A 23,217-nucleotide genomic window follows, 5' to 3' on the forward strand; every position below is an offset into this window, starting at 1 on the left:
TTTAAGCAATGTCCCATTGTTGAGTGTGACAAAAACTCGTGGTGACGATTTTAAAACATGTTGGGTCACGCATGGTCCAATCTTACATGGTCCAACCTTACATGGTCCAACATTACATGGTCCAACCTTACATGGTCCAATCTTACATGGTCCATATATATTATTGGACCATGTAAGATTGGACCATGTAAGATTGGACCATGTAAGATTGGACCATGTAAGGTTGGACCATGTAAGGTTGCACCATGTAAGGTTGGACCATGTAAGGTTGGACCATGTAATATTGGACCATGTAAGATTGGACCATGTAAGGTTGGACCATGTAAGATTGGACCATGTAAGGTTGGACATGGTAAGGTTAGACCATGTAAGGTTGGACCATGTAAGGTTGTCCATGTAAGGTTGGACCATGCAAGGTTGGACCATGCAAGGTTGGACCATGCAAGGTTGGACCATGTAAGATTGGACCATGTAAGGTTGGACCATGTAAGATTGGACCATGTAAGATTGGACCATGCAAGGTTGGACCATGCAAGGTTGGACCATGTAAGATTGGACCATGTAAGGTTGGACCATGTAAGATTGGACCATGTAAGATTGGACCATGCACGATTGGACCATGTAAGGTTGGACCATGTAAGATTGGACCATGTAAGGTTGGACCATGTAAGGTTGGACCATGTAAGGTTGGACCATGTAAGGTTGGACCATGCGTGACCCAACATGTTTTAAAATCGTCACCACGAGTTTTCGTCATACTCAACAATGGGACATTGCTTAAAGCCTGATAACAAACATCCCTATGTTTCTTGGCTCGCTCACTTTTTCTGTTCACTCATCCAAAAGACTTTGCCATTTTTTTTGACAAAATCATCAGGCTCAAACAGGCGATGCAAAAGTCCCACGCTTTGAAGTAAGTTACTTCAAAGTGTGGGAAGATCCCCCCACACTTTGAAGTAAAAACTGAGTTTACTTCAAAGTGTGGGAAGATCCCCCCACACTTTGAAGTAAAAAATGGGTTTACTTCAAAGTGTGGGGCACATCCCCACACTTTGAAGTAATTTACTTCAAAGTGTGGGATTACTTCAATCAATCAATCAATGAGGCTTATATCGCGCATATTCCGTGGGTACAGTTCTAGGCGCTCTGCAGTGATGCCGTGTGAGATGAAATTGTATACGGCCAGTAATTGCAGCCATTTCGGCGCATATTTACCTTTCACGGCCTATTATTCCAAGTCACACGGGTATAGGTAGACAATTATTAACTGTGCCTAAGCAATTTTTGCCAGGAAAGACCCTTTTGTCAATCGTGGGATCTTTAACGTGCACACCCAATGTAGTGTACACGGGGGGGGGGGGGGGGGGGGGAGTTCGGACACCGAAGAGAGTCTGCACACAAATTTGACTCTGAAATAAATTTCCGCCGAACCTGGGATCGAACTCACGCTGACAGCGGCCAACTGAATACAAATCCAGCGCGCTACCAACTGAGCTATATCCCCTTCAAAGTGTGGTGCAACAGTCGTGCCGCGTCTGCTATCCAGTTCGCGGTAGGATTAGAAAATATATATATATATACCAAACCGATGTCAAATACGAGCTGATTTGGTGAAATAAAGCACATTTCTACTTGCGAAACCCATCGAACAGCCATTAGGCTAAGCGAGAGAGTTCTCGTGATTGTTTTAATTAAAAAACTCATTCATAAAAACTAGAGACTAGGTTTCTGGTCAAAACGAATGATTAATCTGCTGTATCATTCGCTTGTCGGAAAGACAATCGGCCTACGCGCTCCTCTCTCAAATATGACCTTCTCTTGTCTACTGTCTCGGAAGATTTATTCTACTCCCAAATAGCACTTCTTAGCACCTCTTATGACTCCTTCGTCCTCTAGAATCCCGTACCCACACCAAATACGAGCTGATTTGGTGAAATAAAGCACATTTCTACTTGCAAAACCCATCGAACAGCCATTTCCGGTGCTCGATCGCGGACATTTTCAGCTTTGAAGGATATTTACGGGCAAATATCAATCGCTCCCTGACTTTTTATGCATCGAGAAACAAATTTAGTCATCGCTGAATCAGTAGCTTACCTTAAATCCCGACATAAATCAAACAATACCTAGAAAACAGACAAAACTTGCCTTCACACGTGTCATGAGCGGCATTCGGCTTCTGTTCGGCATTTGACCGGTTATCCCCCGTGCCCTGTACATTAGGCAAAGTGTCGTTATGTGTTACTCTCCAGTCGCAAGTTTTCTTCTCTGTTAAATTAACGATTGAGAAGACAGAAAGACGACAAATCTGTACATTTCAAATTGCAAGGTCTCCTACAATGCAACACTAGCATAATTATGAAATAAGGTTTTCATAGATTGCGTTTAAATGAAAATGCCTGAGAACTTACCGGTGAATCTCAAAATACGAGAGAAATAAACTAACAACCGAAGTAGATTTTGTTTGACCGTTTTTTTTCTCCTGACAATGACTATGTTTAGGACAGGTTTGACCGGTTGGCGTTATAAAATGACGGTTTTCAGTTAAGAGGCAGGATCCCTACTTGTACTTGAAAGACCGGGGTTGAAAATGGCTGTTAATTTGCGCAATCACTGCGATTCTGCGTATCGGGAATACACAATCAGTAATAGAACGCATGCTTAATTCAAGAATGTCTCCATCAGAGCTTTAAACAAAACGAGAATAGCTGCACAAGAGCTGATTTGTTTTATATATATATATATATATATATATGTGTGTTATGTGTCGGACGAGGTTTTCCTAAACTTTGCTGCACTCTGGCTCTGGTCTATGGAGGGCGGAAAGGGTCAAATGATCGAGCAAAAGTATCGAGTAAGCTGCACTCTGGCTCTGGTCTATATATGGAGGGCGGAAAGGGTCAAATGATCGAGCAAAAGGATCGAGTAAAAGGATCGAGTAAAAGAATGCATACTTTTCGGAAAGCATGCATCCTTTTTGCGTTTGAGCCGTTCCACCCGTAGGGAAAGTATGCATCCTTTCCAAAAATGATCGATCGTTTTGAAAAAGAATGCATACTTTCCGAAAAGAATCGATCCTTTTGCACGATACTTTTGAACGAGCAGTTTCATCGCGCTGGTTCGAAGCTGAATCCCTGGTCAGACCATGGAACGGATAAACACGAAGAATGAAACTAGAGGCAGTAAAATGAGTAGATTACGTGTTCTGGTGCGGCGTCAAGTAGCATGAAATAACAAGAGGAATAGACAACGAGTACAATTAGGGGTGTGTAGTTGAAATTACTGTGTGAAAAGTATTCGGCGCGAAGCGTTGGCTTGCACAAACATTTCACATGGACTCTGAACTCACGTTAAACGTGCGTTTGCCGCAAAAATGTGTACTCTGGACTTAGTGCCGGTAACATTCGGGTTACACTTTTTGTCGGCTCCACTTGGAACTGCGCGATGAAAAGGATCGATCCTTTTGCACGATACATTTGCTCGTGTGGCTCAAACGCGAAAAGATCGGAAAGTATGCACCGTTTTACTCGATCAATTGCCCCTTTCCGCCCTCCATACTTGTCGACTTGAGTATGCAGAGTGTGGGTGAGAGCGCTTGAAACAGTACAGTCATGATCATGATCACTCTTGCAAACATCTGTTCAGGGCTTGGTTTGCTTGAGGTACTTCGCAAGAAAGGTATATTGCCGAAAGTAGACACTTTTATTCAGGGACAATATATCAATGTAAAGACATGCTTATTCATTCAGCTCATGTGGTTTTTGTGTTTCTCATTACAATCAATAATTCAACATGGCAGTGGGGATTAAGAGGAAGCTTACTAACAATATGACTTTGTATTCATGACGGTATTTTATTGGAGCAACATCTTCAGGGCAAAACAATTTTATGATACAGTAAAATACATGTATCACCAATGTTCGGAAAATCGTCATCCTTGAGAAACTGAATTTATTTTTAAAAAGATCTCTCTGCGCGTCTGTCTTTTTGTCTGCATTTCTGCCTCTCTCACTTCCTCTACAACCCCCCCCCCCCCTTCTCTCTCTCTCTCTCTCTCTCTCCGTGTGTCTGTGTCTGTCTGCGTGTCTGTCTGTCTGTGTGTTTGTGTGTCTGTCTGTCTCTCTCTGTCTCTCTCTCTCTCTCTCTCTCTCTCTCTCTCTCTCTCTCTCTCTCTCTCTCTGTGTCTGTGTGTCTGCGTGTCTGTCTGTCTGTCTGTGTGTTTGTGTGTCTGTCTGTCTGTCTGTCTCTGTCTCTGTCTCTCAGTGTCTCTCTCTCTTTCTCTCTCTCTCTCTCTCTCTCTCTCTCTCTCTCTCTCTGTGTCTCTGTGTGTCTGCGTGTCTGTCTGTCTGTGTGTTTGTGTGTCTGTCTGTCTCTCTCTCTCTCTCTCTCTCTCTCTCTCTCTCTCTCTCTCGTTAATCCAAATTTTGCTTGAAAACTAGATAGCAATTACAGAAATAAAAATGTTATTCCATTGCATTAGTTTGCTAAGTGCTGCAAATTAGGTCCCCTGTTTACACGACTCTGTCTCGGCAAAGAATTCTAGTTCAGTTTTAATGTTTAGGCTGACAGATTGACTGAATGTGTTGTTATCGCTTTATCACGAGACTTGTTTTCTTTTCTTTTCTGCGTCGAAAACAAAGTTGCGATGATGTCTATGTATGCAGAAAATACACCCGTGATTGAGTTTCGCGCTTCCCCTCCCATGACCTTACCAGTGGAGTTTCATTACACCTTATTATCTCTACTGCAGCCGTGTCTGGATTTGCGTGTCAAAAAGGTACACCACAATCTGACCTTGCTTTTAAGATCGTTTTTCAGAGTCCAATTCATCTTGCTGACTGATATAAGCTTACTTGTGTAACTGCGCACGATCATGGAATAAGGTAGAATTTTCTACGGTTTCAGGATGCGAGAATGGTTTTCTATTGGAACTAAACACTTCTTGAACGAAACAGCGTTCAAGCAAGAGTGTTTCTCCATTTTTTGTTTACCAAAGATACTGTGACTCTGTGACTCCAGATTGACTGTGAAGACGAAACGAGACTTCTTCAAGTGTTTCCAATCAAAAATCCATGAACGGTTAAAACTTATTACCCCCGTTGTTTAGAGAGTTTTTGAAATCTGATAAGTGCTTGCCAATTCTGAAAGCTTCAGTCAAAAAGGGAAAATTCCACAACAAAAATTCTGTTAATACTGTTTCAAACTTGCTGAAGCTTTTTTGTTCGTGTTTTTTTCTCTTTTGTTTTTCTTCTTCGGAATATGATATTCTTCCTCTTTCATTCTTATGTGGCAAATACTAGCACATACCTCATCAGACACGCAGATTATGTTAAAGGCACAGCAAGCCTCCAGTAAACCATCAGAGATACTGTCAGGCTTTTACTCACAGTACAAACACCCTTCCACTTAGAACGCTCGCCGAACGGGAACTGCCTGGCTGCTTTCAGTCGAGAGTGAGACATTTTCAAAGAATTTATTTTCGTGGACCGTCTGATCTACAATCAGGCGCCTCGTTATGACACTAGAACTAACTTTTAAAATCTAAATAATAAATTGACAGCTTGTAACACAAACATTCTTAAATCATAAAAGATTTCTTTTTTCATCAAGACAAGATCAGTGCAAGATCGAAGTTTTTAAAGTTTTAAAAAAGATAGCCCGGAAGCAGTGTCACGAAAGGTCGTGTCTCAAAGCAGACGATTTTTCTGCATAGCGCTCGCTTAATTTCTTTTAAGCCAGCCGCCGCCGACAAGTTCGTGTGACTCGCAGCCGTGCGTTGCGTTTTAGATTCAGAGGTACACAATAACGTGCTATTGCAGATACAGCCAGTCGCATTGAAAGCACAAACTGACGACTAAATTGTGAGAGAAAAAAAGAGGAAAGTGGATCACACGGGTTCACGATGGCTCAGGGGTTAGATAAACCACGAAATCTGGTGTGTGGTTTACGCGAGCTAAATAGCAATTCAAACGAACTGTTTCATTTAATGCTATTAAGGTGTGTTCCATAAGGTTAGAACTGCTTTTTTCATTAGAAGATTTAAAGGCACAGTAAGCCTCCCGTAAACCATCACAGAGCTCCCCGAGCGTCTACATACAGTACAAGCATACTTCCATTTGAACGCTCACCGAACGGGAACATCCTGGATGCTTTCTGTCGAGCGTGAGAAATTTTCAAAGAATTTATTTTCGTGGACTTGGTCCTCTACAACAATGGCGCCTCGTTTTGGTGCTGGACGGCTGTTATGAATATTCAATACCGGAAATCACGCCCGGACAGTAAGCCTCCCGTAAACCATCACAGATACTGTCAGGCTTTTACACACAGTACAAACACCCTTCCATTTGAACGCTCACCAAACGGGAACATCCTAGGTGCCCTACGTAAAGAACGAGCAATTTTTAAAGAATTAATTTTGCAGATTGTCTCGAACACTTTTTGGACCCATCCTGAACTCAGGTCAAACATGAGTTACTTCCCTTCGGGTCTCATTCTATCGATGTAAACTGGCGATAGCCGTGAATCGATGATTATCAAAATGTTTTTGGACCGTGGTGCGTTTTTGCGCTAGACCTAACTTTTAAAATCTAAATAATAAATTGACAGCTTGTTACACAAACATTCTTTAATCATAAAAGAATTCTTTTTTCATCAAGACAAGATCAGTACAATTCGAAGTTGTGAAAGTTTGAAAAAAGAAAAGCCCGGAAGCAGGGTCACACAAGGGTCGTAGCAGACGACGGTTTATGCATATCGCCGTTCCTCTCAACAGTCAAAAGCCATCGCTAGAGTTCTTGTGAACCACAGCCGTTTGTTTCGTGCATAAAAACGTGCTATTGTAAATAAGCTCACATCGAGTCGCATTCAAATGACTAACTGACGACTACATTGTGAAAAAGGGAAACTGGATCACACGCCGGGGTTCACGATGGCTCAGGGGTAAGATAAACCACGCAAAAATAAATTCTTTGAAAATTGTTCGCTCTTTACGGAGGGCACCTAGGATGTTCTCAATCGGTGAGTGTTTAAATGAAAGGGTGTTTGTACTGTGTGTAAAAGCCTGACCGTATATGTGATGGTTTACGGGAGGCTTACTGTGCCTTTAAATCGTTTTGTAAACCATTTGAGACATACTGGGGCTTTAACGTTTCAAGGTGACAAGGTCGACAGGTATGCGTTACTGACTGGTCCTAGATTTTTCTCAAAATTAATTGATTCGTTAAGACGATGTTCAAGCTCGGAGCAAAAGCGAAATGGGCAGAGTGTAGGTCTCCGTGTCATTAACAATTTCGCTGGGGTAATTTGGAGCACACTTTTGAGAGCGGATTAACTTCGAACAATTTTACCTACAGACAGGAAATGTTGTGGAATGGTTGTGAACAAACTGAAGAAATTCGCTGAACTCAAACAACTGGGAATATAACCCGCTTCGCTGCAAAGTCACACTTGCACAATGGCGCACTAAATTCATTAATGACATGACCGCATTCCTCCATAGGCCTATCATCCAGCCTATAATTGCCGTATCTAAGTCACGTGTTGTCTAAGGTTGGTTATGGTATATTGGGTAATTCAAATAACCTCAAAGGTAACAATCCGGATGGCTTAAATTGGTTTAATTTGGCTACCGTTCAATTTCAAACCTCGTACTGTTGAGTGGATCCCCACATTCCGATTTTTTTCTTCGAAAGAGCACAAAAGTCAGACCATTAAGCCTACAGACTTACCAACATGGCCATACAGACCATTAAGCCTACAGACTTACCAACATGGCCATACAGACCATTAAGCCTACAGACCATTAAGCCTACAGACCATTAAGCCTACAGACCATTAAGCCTACAGACCATTAAGCCTACAGACCATTAAGCCTACAGACCATTAAGCCTACAGACCATTAAGCCTACAGACCATTAAGCCATACAGACCATTAAGCCTACAGACCATTAAGCCTACAGACCATTAAGCCATACAGACCATTAAGCCTACAGACCATTAAGCCTACAGACCATTAAGCCATACAGACCATTAAGCCATACAGACCATTAAGCCTACAGACCATTAAGCCTACAGACCATTAAGCCATACAGACCATTAAGCCTACAGACCATTAAGCCTACAGACCATTAAGCCATACAGACCATTAAGCCATACAGACCATTAAGCCTACAGACCATTAAGCCTACAGACCATTAAGCCATACAGACCATTAAGCCTACAGACCATTAAGCCTACAGACCATTAAGCCTACAGACCATTAAGCCTACAGACCATTAAGCCTACAGACTTACCAACTTGCAACTGAGTGGACAGGTTAGGTATAAGCTGAACTGAGTTAATGTAAACATAATATAAATTAATTTGGTCAAAAGACGACGAAGTTCTTGGCATTTTTTTCGGGTTGCATTTTTGGGGGGTCATCCCGTACCAAAAAACCTCATGACAGAATTCTCACGAAAGTGTTTCGAAACTCTCAAATAAATCTCATGTCGATGATGTGCTGCTGGTGTGTTGTAAAAACCCAAATTAACTGCCGATCATAAGTTATTGTACACCAAATATGAAGCAATTCGGTCATATACGATGTAGACGTTATTAGCACTTTTGCGGGTTGCATTTTTTTTTTGGGGGGGGGGGGGGGCACTCTGTACCAAAGGACCTCATGACATGATTCTCACGAAAGCGTTACGAAACTCTCAAATAAATCTCATGCCATGATGTGCTGAGGGTCTGTTGTAAAAGTAAAATCAAATGTCCATTATAAGTTATTGCGGACTATACTTGGGTCGTATTGGAAGCACATGGTTATTAGGAACTTCTTCTTGGCTTGGTTGCGTCACTGGGGAATTGGTTTTAAACTTTTAGTACGTGTATACATTTTCAAAGATCTGGAAGGAGATTTTGTGTTTACACTTTTCCATGAGGTACTGAGTTTTTTTGTGTCCTGGATAAAATAACTCTAGTCCCAATTGTATTTTACAGTTGTATTGAGTACTCCAAATATTATTGCTTTGTCTGTCTGTCTGACGGTCTGACTGTGTATCTGTCACTATCCGGCTGTCTGTGTATTTGTCCGTCAGTATCTCTCTCTCTCCCCCTCTCCCCTCTCGCTAGTTGTCTATCTCTCTCCACAGTGAGTTAGACATAATGTTTCGCATGGAAGTTGCAGTATCTGTGCAAACAAGCGATGAATCGTACAGAGACAGAAAGACAGACCGACAGACCGACCGACCGACAGACAGAAAGACAGACCGACAGACCGACCGACCGACAGACAGACAGACAGACAGACCAATCAATCAATCAATCGATCAATCAATCATTAAATCGAAAAATAAATCGGTTGATAAATTAATCAACTTATCAATCAAAAATTAAATAATACATAGATTTAATAATCAAGTGGATTGTTGTTGTTGTCATTGAATGAAAACAAAGCTTTCTATACTTATTGGAATTATATGTTTTTAGAACGTCTCCGGATATTATGTAGTCTGCATTCCTCTGATATCTGATCTCTGATCTCTGTAGAAATCCGACAAACGTGTAAGCTGATCTGTCATTATCTAAATGTCAGTGTTCTGGGAACGTTCTCAATGATGCATAAACATATTGTAAAACTTATTTTTAAGCATGACAACGTGCCGGATGTGAACATCAAACACCACCCCCCCCCCCACCCACACACACACACACTAACACACACGCACACACACACACACACACATACACTTCACACACACACATACACACACACACACACACACACACAAACATACAGACAGACACACACACACACACACACACACACACACACACACACACGCTCATCATTCTTAGTCATTTATGAATGAAAAATCCGGAGCGTGATACACATGAAGTCACTACGCCACAGGTAAATCCTACTTTCCCCGAAGCCCCCACCAGTATTCACAGAATTTGGTCACTCATCCGCAACACTGAGCTCAGAGAACTGAAAGGATCTTTGGAGGCCTTCTGTTCAATTAATCCACCTACACGCTGAGTGGAGTTAAAGACTGAAAGTGATACCTGTTGGCATAGTTCTGAAGGCTTTGTCATGCAAAGGTGAACATAGAAAGGGCAGGAGAGATAAGTAGACAGATAGAATGGAGGAGAGATAGGTAGACAGATAGAATGGAGGAGAAATAGGTAGACAGATAGAATAGAGGAGAGATAGGTAGACAGATAGAATGGAGGAGAGCGGGTAAGGATGAAAAGGGTCGGGGTGTAGAATAAGGGAGAGAAAGAAGGGAGAGAGAGAGAGGGGGGGAGAGAGGGAGAGAGAGAGAGAGAGAGAGAGGGGGGGAGAGAGAGAGGGAGAGAAAAAGAGAGGGAGAGAAAAAGAGAGAGAGAGACTTAAAGAGAGAGAGAGAGAGAAGAAAAAGAAAAAGAGACGAAGCCTTCAAGGCTCACGTAAGAAATCGACAAACAGTAACACAAACTCAATCACTCCGTCACACACACACACACACACACACACACACACACACACACACACACACACACACACACACACACACAAACACACACACACACACACAGTAAGCATAGGTGAAACTGTGCAAGAAAGCGAGACCCTGGATCTGCCAATTAGTCTCGGCCCGCTCACAATAAGAATTACCGAGACTTTCAGTAATTCCTTTGCGTGACGTATAACCCTCTTACGTCATAATGTGACGTCTTCAAATAGGTTCTATCACACACGTCAAACACTTTTGACCGAGACGTAATCTTCTTATGCGAGCTTTATCCATAGACTCGGAAATGTTAAAGTTTCTATCACACACACACGCACGCACGCACGCACGCACGCACGCACGCACGCACGCACGCACAGACAGACAAAGTTTATCATCGCATAGGCTACACTTACGTGAGCCAAAAAGAGGCTGAGAGAGAGAAAGAGAGAGAGGGAGAGAGAAGAAAAAGAGAGGGAGAAAGAGGGAGGGATTGGAAGATGGATGAGTGAAGGCAGAGAGAGAGTGTGTATCCAAGAGAGAGAGAGAGAGAGAGAGGTGGGGGGGGGGGTGTTCATAAATAGAGTGACACGTGGGGAACGGAAAACAGATGAAACACACACACACCCTTTTCTGTTTTCTTATGCATGTAGTCACTGACCCATCACAGCAAGAATTTGCCACGCTGAAAGACTTTCAAAATCAGTCATCATCGAGAAGGCGGCAACTGGGGCCAAAGACCATTTGGTCTATGCTGGGGCGTAGCACATAATTATTCTGAAGTGAGGGAAATCCACCGCACATGCAACAGCTATATTAACAACAGCCAATCAGAACAGAGGTCCGGAAAGCCGGTTCACATAGGCTCGAGGACAGGAGTGGTATAATTATGTTTTCTCGTATCACCCCATGATTATATATCACTCTGCGATTTTAATACCTCTTTGAGTAGATGTTTGAATTTATAACGCTAAGTCGTCCTCCTCTAGGTCACTTCCTCGTCCACACCTCTCGCAGCACATGCGCACACGTGGAAAGGACTATATAATATTATGTCGTTTCAGATTAACTTACAATGGAGCTTTGTGATCGCAGCTGGGTGGATTAAGTGATCTTTTTCAGTCAGAGGAACTTGATAACCAGTGAGCAGATCAGTAACGACTATAGTTTTACTCAGTGAAACTGACTTAATCTTTTTATTCAGTCTTTGTCGCTTTCTAGTAATGGCAAATCGCTAGTGCATGCAAGGTTGTTAGACTACTTTTTTGGGAGAAGTTTGTAACTTTGTGTTTATGGACTTTAACTTTTTTTTGTCATTTTGTGTTGTTTCCATCTTGAAACAAAAATCTGTGGAGTTTGAATTAAGCATTAAATTTGTATCGGTTTGTGAAAGGACAAACTTACACTTCATGTTACAACGAAGAAACATTTTAAAAATAAATATGTTCTCTTTCAGCCGGATGTTAGTGCATCAGCCATGAGTGGAGGCTTCTCCGATCTACACAATACAACATTATTCCGAGAAACTCTCGTCTCGGTCATCTGACTCCTTCGCTCAACGAGTACTGACACGATCACGGCATAAGAGTCTCGGCCGCCTAACAAGGAAGACGCTTCGCACCTCTTTGAACAAAAGAGCAATTCGGGATTAAAGTGTCTGTACATGGCTCGAACTGGTTCAACAAGCATGGAAAAAGATGGTATTTTAAATCCTGACAAATTTATCGAAGAGGTGATGAAAATGGAGGCAGGCCAGTTGTTCGGCCATGCTAGAAAAGTCGATGTTTCGTTGACTGGTTGTAAAAACCTTCATCAATGGCGGGAACGGATTATTTTGAATCATCGAGTGAAGATGGAAACTCACTTCGACATTCAGGTTGGCCATTGTTTTATTGTCTCTCGATCTAGCTAAACTGTCTGTTTTTTGTGTGTGTGTTCTTTTTCTTTTTTTCTCTCTCTTTTTTTTAACATTTAGTCAGGTTTTATTGGGGGGTTGGAATCAGCTTCTTTTTAATGAGACATTAGGCGATTACAAACGGAGATGTCTTATTTTACAATCTTAATACAGTATCACAAAAACCTTATTCAATATGTGGCTACTCGCTCGCGAAATGCCGGCGAAGTAACGATCTGAAGGTAAGTTCATTATCTGTTTCATACGTGTTTGTCTGTCTGCTTCAAAGACCGCTGGTATATAATGTGACCCTCCACCACGGCATGAGTCGCATGTCACAACAGTGACCCTCCACCACGCCATGAGTCGCATGTCACAACAGTGACCCTCCACCACGGCATGAGTCGCATGTCACCTTTGCATGATTTTCATATTTTTACATTTTCCTAAAGAGTTGTTTATGCTCTATCCAGTGGTGAAAACCGTTTTAGAAAAGAGCGAAAACTGTTTGAGTTATAAGCCTGTGACTAAGGTGACCCTCACACTGTTACCAGACACTCCCCGGACTTATATTAAGCCTAGCGCAGAACCGCGCGAGGTGACATGCGACTCATTTCGTGGTGGAGGGTTTAAATTTCGTCAGAGAAGAAACAAATCCTTTCTTTACAAAAAAATTGTAAACCGTCTGTTGCAGCATGAGTTCGGAGACAAACACAGCAAACCGTTGGACACAATATGCCACACTCTCAATGAACTTTTTGACAAAGTGCGTGAAGCCATGAAAGACCTTGACCCTACTCTCAGGCACGTACTGATGGATTCCGGCGGAAGTGACGACAGCACCGACATTGAGAAGCAGATCGAAACGAGGCAAAAATGTCTGCGGTCTGCGCAATGTTCCGTGATTGTGGCAGGTATGTTACTGTTCTTGTTTCTTTGAGGTATCACTACGCGCACGAGTTTGAACATAGGTACATTTCTTCTTTTGTATACGATCGCATTCACCACCACATATCCGTTTGGGATTTTTCATTGGACAAGAGCATCCTTCAACTTTAATGCTTTTACGCGGAATAAGAGCATCTTTAAACTTATAACACCTATTCTCAGCAATAAGGTGCAATTGCGACATCAAATGTGACGAAAAATGAACTAGCACCGATCCTGAGGTTCGTCACAAGAGCTTATCTTCCTGTATACTTTGCTATGGTGCGTGACAGGCGACAGTAACGTATGCATCGTTTGAGGCATTCTCGGCAAGATTGTAGCGCTTGTATTATTCAGTGGTCCCAGCTATTTACGGTCAAGGTCAATCCATACCAGTGTACATAATGACAGTTTAGAATTATTGAACAGCATTCGTTTATGAAAAATAAGTTGAGGCGACAGCAATTCAGTTGCACCTCGTTTAGAGCACCCTTCAGTGTACACGGGATACGAGCCTCCTTAAACACTAACACGTGATGAAACAAACACAGCCTGGCTGCGTCCTGTGCAGAGTGGGGTTGGTTTTGTTGAAGTGATAAGTGATAAGTGATAAGAACAGTGATAAGTGATAAGTGATAAGTGATAAGTGATAAGTGATAAGTACAGTGATAAGTGATAAGTGATAAGTGATAAGTGATAAGTGATAAGTGATAAGTACAGTGATAAGTGATAAGTGATAAGTGATAAGAACAGTGATAAGTGATAAGTGATAAGTGATAAGAACAGTGATAAGTGATAAGTACAGTGATAAGTGATAAGTGATAAGTGATAAGTGATAAGTGATAAGTACAGTGATAAGTGATAAGTGATAAGAACAGTGATAAGTGATAAGTGATAAGTGATAAGTGATAAGAACAGTGATAAGTGATACTTATGTCAATCAGCTGAGTTAATTCTGCAACAATATTCTCGCTGTGTACAGCATGCAGACTAGAGCATGTAGACTAGATCATGTAGACTAGATCATGTAGACTAGATCATGTAGACTAGATCATGTAGACTAGATCATGTAGACTAGAGCATGTAGACTAGATCATGTAGACTAGAGCATGTAGACTAGATCATGTAGACTAGATCATGTAGACTAGAGCATGTAGACTAGATCATGAAGACTAGATCATGTTGGTATCCAAGTAAAGGACGCTCTATTCCATGTGAGAAGTGCTACATGTCCAGCCCCCCCCCCTCCCATCGCCCCCCCCTCCCCGATGGATGATATGGAGGGTTGAGGCTGAAGGAATAGGGATTGGGGGTGGGTGGGGGGCGGGGGGGTTAAATGCTCGGGGAGAGAGAGGGCAATTATTGGGCAGCAGAACTATATTTCTGTCGTTGTTTTTTTGTCTGTAGGATTGACTGAGAACTGAGCTTTTCTTTTTAATTGGGAGAACAATCAATGCAAACCTGTGTGATGGAAAAGAGCCATAACATTGAGTCGGTAAAATTCTTTCTTCTGCAATGACATGTTCAGGAAGATTAAAGAGTCTGTTGAAGATTTGAGTGTTTAAACATCATATTCCACTTTGGAAGGTGAAAGATCCGTTCTTGTTGCGGGACATCCTCTACCAAAACGGGTTCTCTTTCCATAGATAGGCGTATATTTTATCACACCGTACGTTTTTTGATGGGGACAGAAAACAAACCGGACTCGAACTGAGTCAATGAGTTATAATAAAACAACCACCCGGATCTCACGCTTATCATTTGCATCGACATTGTTTACAGTGTAGGCGTAAAATAACACTGTATTGCCTGATTGCGTGCATGTTTATACCCACATTATCGCCAGGCGAGGATCTCAACAACAAAAGACACAGCGGGAGTCATAATAATTTTGATATTTTTGGAAATGTGATCAGTTTTTTTGACGAGGTAGTAGCCGACTTGACGCTCTACTCGCTTTCAATCTGTCAAGGATGTCAACTCAACCCCGCAAGCAGTGGCATCTCGCCCCCGTGTATTCCGTGCGATGAAGTTGACTTTTGAAGTTTCTCGCGCAGAACAAGTTATACAATATGACACGTTTACCCGAGTAGTTATGTCTGTGTGTATGTGTGTGGCAACGAGAAATTTGAGGTCTAACGAATGACGTCTAACAACGTGTGTGGTCGTCCTTGGCGGTCAAGAAAGCCGCCGCGATCATTGCGCAGACGACACTTCTAGACCGCCAATATTTGTTGTGCGCATCACGTACTCCACATAAATCGGCCGGAAACGAAGCAATTGGGAAACCTGGATACACAAAGCCACAAACTCTCTGTGCAAATGTAATTTTCATTGTGTGTGCGTGTGCGTGTGTGTGTGTGTGTGTGTGTAGGTGTGTGTGTGTGTATGTGTGTGTGTGAAAAACAGAGACGGATTTTTACGAGCGGGGGCGAATCGCCTCGTTGATAAAACCTAAGATAATTTGGAGCGAGATGGGAGGGGGCGAGGTAGGAAGGGGCAAGATAGGAAGGGGCGAATCGGGACGTCATCTTCAGGGCAGGTTCATAGTTGTCAAGTGGCAATAAAAAGGATTTCTAAGTAGCAGGTGTCCAACATTACTTTGAGTAGGGTCCCGCGACAAGGATTGTTATGAGAAGCCGTATATGCATCCCGCACCCTTGTGCAATTTTTTTAAATTTCTTTTAAATTTTGCCTGATTTATTTTGAGTGAGAGAACATTCAAAAACAAGTCGCGTAAGGCAAAATTACTACATTTAGTCAAGCTGTGGAACTCACAGAATGAAACTGAACGCACTGCATTTTTTCACAATGACCGTAGTCCGCCGCTAGTGCAAAAGGCAGTGAAACTGACGAGCCTGTTTAGCGCGGTAGCGGTTGCACTGCGCTGCATAGCACGCTTTACTGTACCTCTCTTCGTTTTAACTTTCTGAGCGTGTTTTTAATCCAAACATATCATATCTATATGTTTTTGGAATCAGGAACCGATAAGGAATAAGATGAAATTGTTTTTAAAACGATTTCGGAAATTTAACTTTAATCATAATTTTTATATTTTTAATTTTTAGAGCTTGTTTATAACATAACATATTTATATGTTTTTGGAATCAGAACATGATAAAGAATAAAATAAAAGTAATTTTAGATCATTTTATAAAAAAAATAATTTTAATTACAATTTTCAGATTTTTAATGACCAAAGTCATTAATTAATTGTTAAGCCTACATGCTGAAATGCAATACCGAAGTCCGGCCTTCGTCGAAGATTGCTTGGCCAAAATTTCAATCAATTTGATTGAAAAATGAAGGTGTGACAGTGCCGCCTCAACTTTTACAAAAAGCCGGATATGACGTCATAAAAGACATTTATCGAAAAAAAGAAAAAAATTTCTGGGGATATCATACCCAGGAACTCTCATGTAAAATTTCATAAAGATCGGTCCAGTAGTTTACTCTGAATCGCTCTACACACACACACGCACAGACAGACAGACAGACAGACACACACACACACACACACACACACACACACACACACACACACACACACACACACACACACACACACACCACGACCCTCGTCTCAATTCCCCCTCTATGTTAAAACATTTAGTCAAAACTTGACTAAATGTAATAAATCACAGAATCGTTTAATCGCTGTTTTGCTGCTATTCATCTTACTTTTCCGCTTTAAAGGCTGATTGAAGTTCTTGTGAATGTTTCGTTTTTACATTTAGTCAAGTTTTGAGTGATTGCTTGGTGATTGAGTGATTACTCTGAATCGCTCTACACACACACCCACACACACACACACATACACACATACACCACGACCCTCGTCTCGATTTCCCCTCAATGTTAAAACATTTAGTCAAAACTTGACTAAATGTAACAAGTCGCGTAAGGCGAAAATACAATATTTAGTCAAGTAGCTGTCGAACTCACAGAATGAAACTGAACGCAATGCAACGCAGCAAGACCGTATACTCGTGGTCCACCGCTCACGGCATAGGCAGTGAAATTGACAAGAAGAGCGGGGTAGTGGTTACGCTATGCTGCATAGCACGCTTTTCTGTACCTCTCTTCGTTTTAACTTTCTGAGCGTGTTTTTAATCCAAACATATCATATCTATATATTTTTGGAATCAGGAACCGACAAGGAATAAGATGAAAGTGTTTTTAAATTGATTTCGAAAAAAAAAATTTGATAATAATTTTTATATATTTAATTTTCAGAGCTTGTTTTTAATCCGAATATAACATATTTATATGTTTTTGGAATCAGCAAATGATGGAGAATAAGATAAACGTAAATTTGGATCGTTTTATAATTTTTTATTTTTTTTTACAATTTTCAGATTTTTAATGACCAAAGTCATTAATTAATTTTTAAGCCACCAAGCTGAAATGCAATACCGAACCCCGGGCTTCGTCGAAGAGTACTTGACCAAAATTTCAACCAATTTGGTTGAAAAATGAGGGCGTGACAGTGCCGCCTCAACTTTCACGAAAAGCCGGATATGACGTCATCAAAGACATTTATCAAAAAAATGAAAAAAACGTTCCGAGATTTCATACCCAGGAACTCTCATGTCAAATTTCATAAAGATCGGTCCTGTAGTTTAGTCTGAATCGCTCTACACACACACACACACACACGCACGCACACACACACATACACACATACACCACGACCCTCGTCTCGATTTCCCCTCAATGTTAAAACATTTAGTCAAAACTTGACTAAATGTAAAAAGCAAGAATGGTAGGTTATAGGTTATAACTGTCTACTTAAAAGAGCACTGGGTCGGCGTACTGTAAATGTAACGTTTTGTTTTGTAAAAAAAAATAAAAAATTAAACGATCCAATAACTCACCATTCTTATTTTTTGTATTTTTGAACTTTCTTGTTTTTCCATTTTTTGTTTTTGGAACGTAAGCAGTCTATCTATTTCGTACTTCTCTCTCTTTTTAAGGATCTGAAGAGATCTGCGAACAAGTTGGGAGTTTTATACTGAAGGTAAATTTCGAGTCCCATGAGAAACGATGTGATACTCTTGTGCAGTGAAATTGGTCTTTGACGACCTCCAACACTCTAAGAAAATGAGGTCTCACAACAGAGGAAGTCTTACATTAAGGTCATTTGCAGTCTCACGACAGGTATATTTATGAGTTACCATATTATACCCTGGTTCAGCAAAAAAAATTTAAAAATTACAAAATAAAAAAACCAACAAATTATGACCCGCGAACTCAAAAGAAAATTGGGTGTCATAATGTCTAGGTAAGTTTACGGTCCCAAGACAAGGCTATTTATGAGAGTAAGATAACGCCCTCGCACAGTGCAACCCCTTTCTTAAAGCCTCCACACAAAAATAGGAAAAATAGGTCTCATAAAGGAGGTAATCTTAAACTTGAGGTACATTTCAGACGTTTTCTAAACCAAATCTTTGGGAAACTAAATCTTGCGCCGATGGGAGTCTCAAAGAGGATTGTCTGTAAACAGAGGTTTCACTGTATTTCCCTGTGTATAACCCAACCTGACTGCTTTGCCAAAACTGCTTGAGGTAATATGTGGCATGCGTTGCAAATGACAGGTCAGGGCGACATTCTTTTGGATGCAAATTATAGGGTGGATGAGCCAGTTCGTATCAGCGAGGGGTTAGGTTTTGTGTCAGTGATGGTTTAAGCGTGTTTATTCAAATTCTCATACACACGTTTCAAACAATAACAACATTGAGAACGTTAACAAGCAGATTGCTTATGGACACGTTCTTGAACTTATAATCAATACACATTCAGATAGCAAAACATGGCGAACAAGTGATAGCTTCAACACTTATCTTGATAATCTTTAATTATATTTTATACAAATAGGGTAAAGAGAGAGAGAGAGAGAGAGAGAGAGAGAGAGAGAGAGAGAGAGAGAGAGAGAGAGAGAGAGAGAGAGAGAGAGGGAGAGGGAGAGAGAGAGATGGAGGGAGAGAATGCCTGGCTACATCAATTGCACAGTTAATATAATATCAGCCGAAGCGATTAGTTAACATAACATAGTCTTGTACAACAGAGAATATTTTCGTGTTCAAAGATATAGTTAAATCAGTATTTCCAAACAAGAGTGTTTTGCAGTCCAGAACGTGTGTTGGCAGACTATTGAATAAAATGGTTCTATGTTCTTTAAATTTTGGACAGTGTAATAAGAAATGTTCAGAATCTTCCGGGCATGCTCCACACGTACATTCTAGATTATCAGAGAGGTGTCGGTTAACTAAGTCTTGTTGCAAATCGCTCATGTTTAATCTCAACCTGCTGTGAAGTACCTGTCCCTGGCGGTTGCCTAAATAATAATACGGTGGAACAACAACATCTCCATCGGTCAAATACCTTTTAAATTCACCAACTGACTGCGTTTGTTGTATATTTTCTGGAAGATTATTCCACAAAGCTGTCGTTGAAGGAAAAAATGAAGATTTATATAACTCACTTCTGCACAATGGAAACTTACGTTCAAGAGGGCGTCGTCTGTGGTAAGGATTTACATCGGAAACCAGGACCGGCAGTTTGGAATATAAATATTCTGGGGTTAAACGATTTACAATTTTATAATACAGCAAAAGTTTATGACGACGTCGCCTTTCTTTCAGGGGCACAAAACCCGATTCGTTATACAGTTTTTGGTGGCTTGTGCCACGTACTGCACCTACAATGATTCGGATTGCATCGAGATGCAATGTCTCCAACTCGTCTGCCAAACACTGTGTACAGTTATCCCAGATAACGTCCGCATAATCAAACAATGGTAACATAAAGGATTTATATATAACTTCAAGTGATTTTCTGTTTAAACGATGCTTGAATAAACCAAAACACGCAATTGACTTTCTACATTTAGCAATTAGACTTTTTATGTGGGAATCCCATTTACAATTACCTTGTAGAATGACGCCAAGGTGCTTGTGATTTTCAACATCAACTAAGTGTGCATCTTCGAAATACAATGGTGGAAGTAAAACATTTTGTTGCCTACAAATGTCCAACAATTCTGTCTTTTGACAATTAAAAGTGACTTTCCATTTAGAAGCCCATGTGCGAATTTTATCCAAATCAGAATTCAAAATCTCTGCTCGTACATCATCGTTATCTAAACTTAAGTACATACTCGTATCGTCTGCAAAGAGTTTCAACACTGATTCAAGACCAACACCAATATCGTTAATATAAATGAGAAATAAAAGAGGTCCTAAGACAGAACCCTGAGGGACACCAGCAGAAGGGGTAGCATAACTTGATTTGGTTCCTTTCAATACTACTGCTTGTCTGCGATCGCTCAAGTAATGTTCAAACCAAACAAGCAAGGGACCTCTTATACCTATCGCCTCAAGCTTGTGGAGCAGACCGCGATGCCAGACTTTATCAAAAGCTTTGGATACATCAAAAAATATTGCCTGTGACATAACGTTTTTATCAAGTGCAACACAAAAATCATCATATATACTCAATAGTTGATAAACAGTCGAATCACCAGCAATAAAACCAGATTGGCAGTGTGTAATCAAATCATAATTTTTCAAATAACCAAACACACGGATTTGTATACATTTTTCAAGCACCTTCCCAATACAACTCAGCAGAGAGATTGGACGGTAGTTGGAACAAGCACTCCTATCGCCTTTCTTAAAAATGGGCGTAATGTGAGCAGTTTTCCAGACAACTGGAAAAACACCCTCAGACAAGGATCTGTTAAAGAGAACTGTAAGCGGTGGAACGATAACAGGTAATCCATCTACAAGCAATTTATTATGTATTCCGTCAGGGCCCACGGCCTTGGATAAATTTAAATTCCTTAACACTTGGACAACTTCAGCTTCTGTTAATTCAAAAGTCGATAAAGATGTATTACACCAATTTGCCTCGGGCAGGGGATCGTCTGGATTTTCAACTTTAGACTGGCTTTCAAAATAATTATTAAACAAAATCGTTTTTTCACAAATGTTATCAATAATTTTTCCATTATCTTCTAGCGGTGGAATTTCGTTACATGCAACACCTTTTTTCTTCAAGAAGGAATTAACAAGTTGCCACCAATTTTTGCTTCCGAAGTTCTGTTTACAATTTATCCTCTCATCAAGTTCTAGAAAATAATCTCTTTTTCTTTTACGAATTTCATCTGTATACTGATTTCTAGTTAGGCGGAATAATGCCCACTGCTCAGGTGTATTTAAGCGCTTAGCAACTTGATGTATACAATTTTTTGCGTTTCGTAATTGTAAAATATGTTCAGTCATCCATGGGGCATCATCTTCACGTACTGTTATTATCTTAACAGGCATACATGTTTTTGCAACACGGAATAAATGTTCAGAAAACAAGGCAGCAGCTTCGTCAATGGACGCATTTAAAACTGTGTTCAAAAGATCAATTTTGTTCAATTCAAACAAAAATGTATCAACATCTAGCTTGGCATAATTATATATAGTCCTTTTGAACTGACCTTTCTTTAGTCTCTGTGACGTTAATTTTACACATGGCACAGAATGGTCACTACAAATGGGGGGTAACACTACAACTTCACTGATTAAGTTTATACTCGTGGTCAGGATCAGATCGATGCATGAGGATTTAGTTTCTGTAATACGTGTGGGTTCAGTAACGAGCTGGTGCAGATTGTTTTTTTGTATTAAATTAAGAAAGTGGGGAGATGGATTATTCAAAAAATCTTCGTTAAAGTCTCCAAGAATTAGAAATTTATGTGGTGTTCTCATTACTTGCTTTACAGATTCGTCAACCAAGTGCCAATAATCAATCCGAGAGTCTGGTGGTCGGTAAAATGAACCAACCAGCACAGTTTCTTGCAATAATTTAGTTTCTACCCAGACTGCTTCAAGGCCTGGAATTAGCAAATCAGGCCTTGGTTTGCAAATAAAATCGTTTTTCACATAAACAGCTACCCCTCCATATCCATCTGGCCTATCAAGACGCACTGGGGGATGAAATCCTTTGAGGCATAAACTGTCGTTTGATATCGAGTCACACAACCAAGTTTCTGACAAAGTCACAATATCGTGCTCTTTAACTTCACATTGTAAAATATCAATCTTGTTTCGCAAACTACGTACATTTATATGCAAAATAGAGGTATCTTTAACATGCTCTCTACCAGGCGGGCCTGGGTTTGGGTGGACATCTCCTGACAATAAAACCATCAGCAAAATGACAAAAACATGTGTCACAAAACTATGCACGAATATAATGTTCCAAAGCATATGCCCGTAACGCTTACTTCCAATTGGTTGACTAAAATAGGAAGGTTGCGATTTGGAGTCGAGTATGGGGTTTAAGGGTGTGGAGTTGAAACATTCAATATTTTTCTCGTAGTACACACACAAGAAATGTGCATGGAAAAAGATGAAGAGAGCTGTTCGAAAACCATTTTGTCCGTGAAAAACTAAAAACATATATACCAGGACGGTGTCAAGATCAAGAAAAAACAATTTTTGCGAGCACCTGGCCGATATTGCGTAAAAACAACCAACCCTGGATCTGAAATTAACGATGTCTAAAGGCATTCAAAATTTAGGTTACAACTTCTTTGAAGAAGAAGAACCAGGGCTGGGCATCGGTAGCTAGGCATGGGACAAGCATCAGTGAACGGGTCTCTCTCTCTAAAAGGGAATAACAGTGGTTAAGGAGCGAAAAACAGGGGAAAGCTATAGCGAAAAGCAGGTAAACAAAGAGGTCATAAACGTTTTTATACAAAGTAGGAAAACAAAATGAATGAACATGACACAATTTTGACATGGTCCTAGTCAAAATCGCTGACGCGGCTGTCGGAAAAAAGTTGACAAAATGAACGGAGATGAAATGGTCCTGAGTGTATACAACATGAAACAAATGACGAGGAAAGAAAACAACTGTTTT

At 40.7% G+C, this 23,217-nt stretch overlaps 1 protein-coding gene across 1 annotated transcript in view; it reads left to right on the forward strand.

Annotated features, from left to right (window-relative positions):
• The first annotated feature begins 11,449 nt into the window (after positions 1 to 11,449).
• The window catches only part of LOC138965459 (uncharacterized), a 34,467-nt gene continuing 22,699 nt past the window's right edge, over positions 11,450 to 23,217 (forward strand). Inside the window, exons 1-3 of the mRNA XM_070337615.1 lie at positions 11,450 to 11,620; positions 11,935 to 12,354; positions 13,067 to 13,286. Coding sequence (XP_070193716.1) covers positions 12,142 to 12,354; positions 13,067 to 13,286 — 433 coding nt within the window. The 5' untranslated portion in view covers positions 11,450 to 11,620; positions 11,935 to 12,141. The remainder of the gene's footprint in view (positions 11,621 to 11,934; positions 12,355 to 13,066; positions 13,287 to 23,217) is intronic.

Source organism: Littorina saxatilis, linkage group LG4 (assembly GCF_037325665.1).
Source record: "Littorina saxatilis isolate snail1 linkage group LG4, US_GU_Lsax_2.0, whole genome shotgun sequence".
Classification (NCBI taxonomy): domain Eukaryota; kingdom Metazoa; phylum Mollusca; class Gastropoda; order Littorinimorpha; family Littorinidae; genus Littorina; species Littorina saxatilis.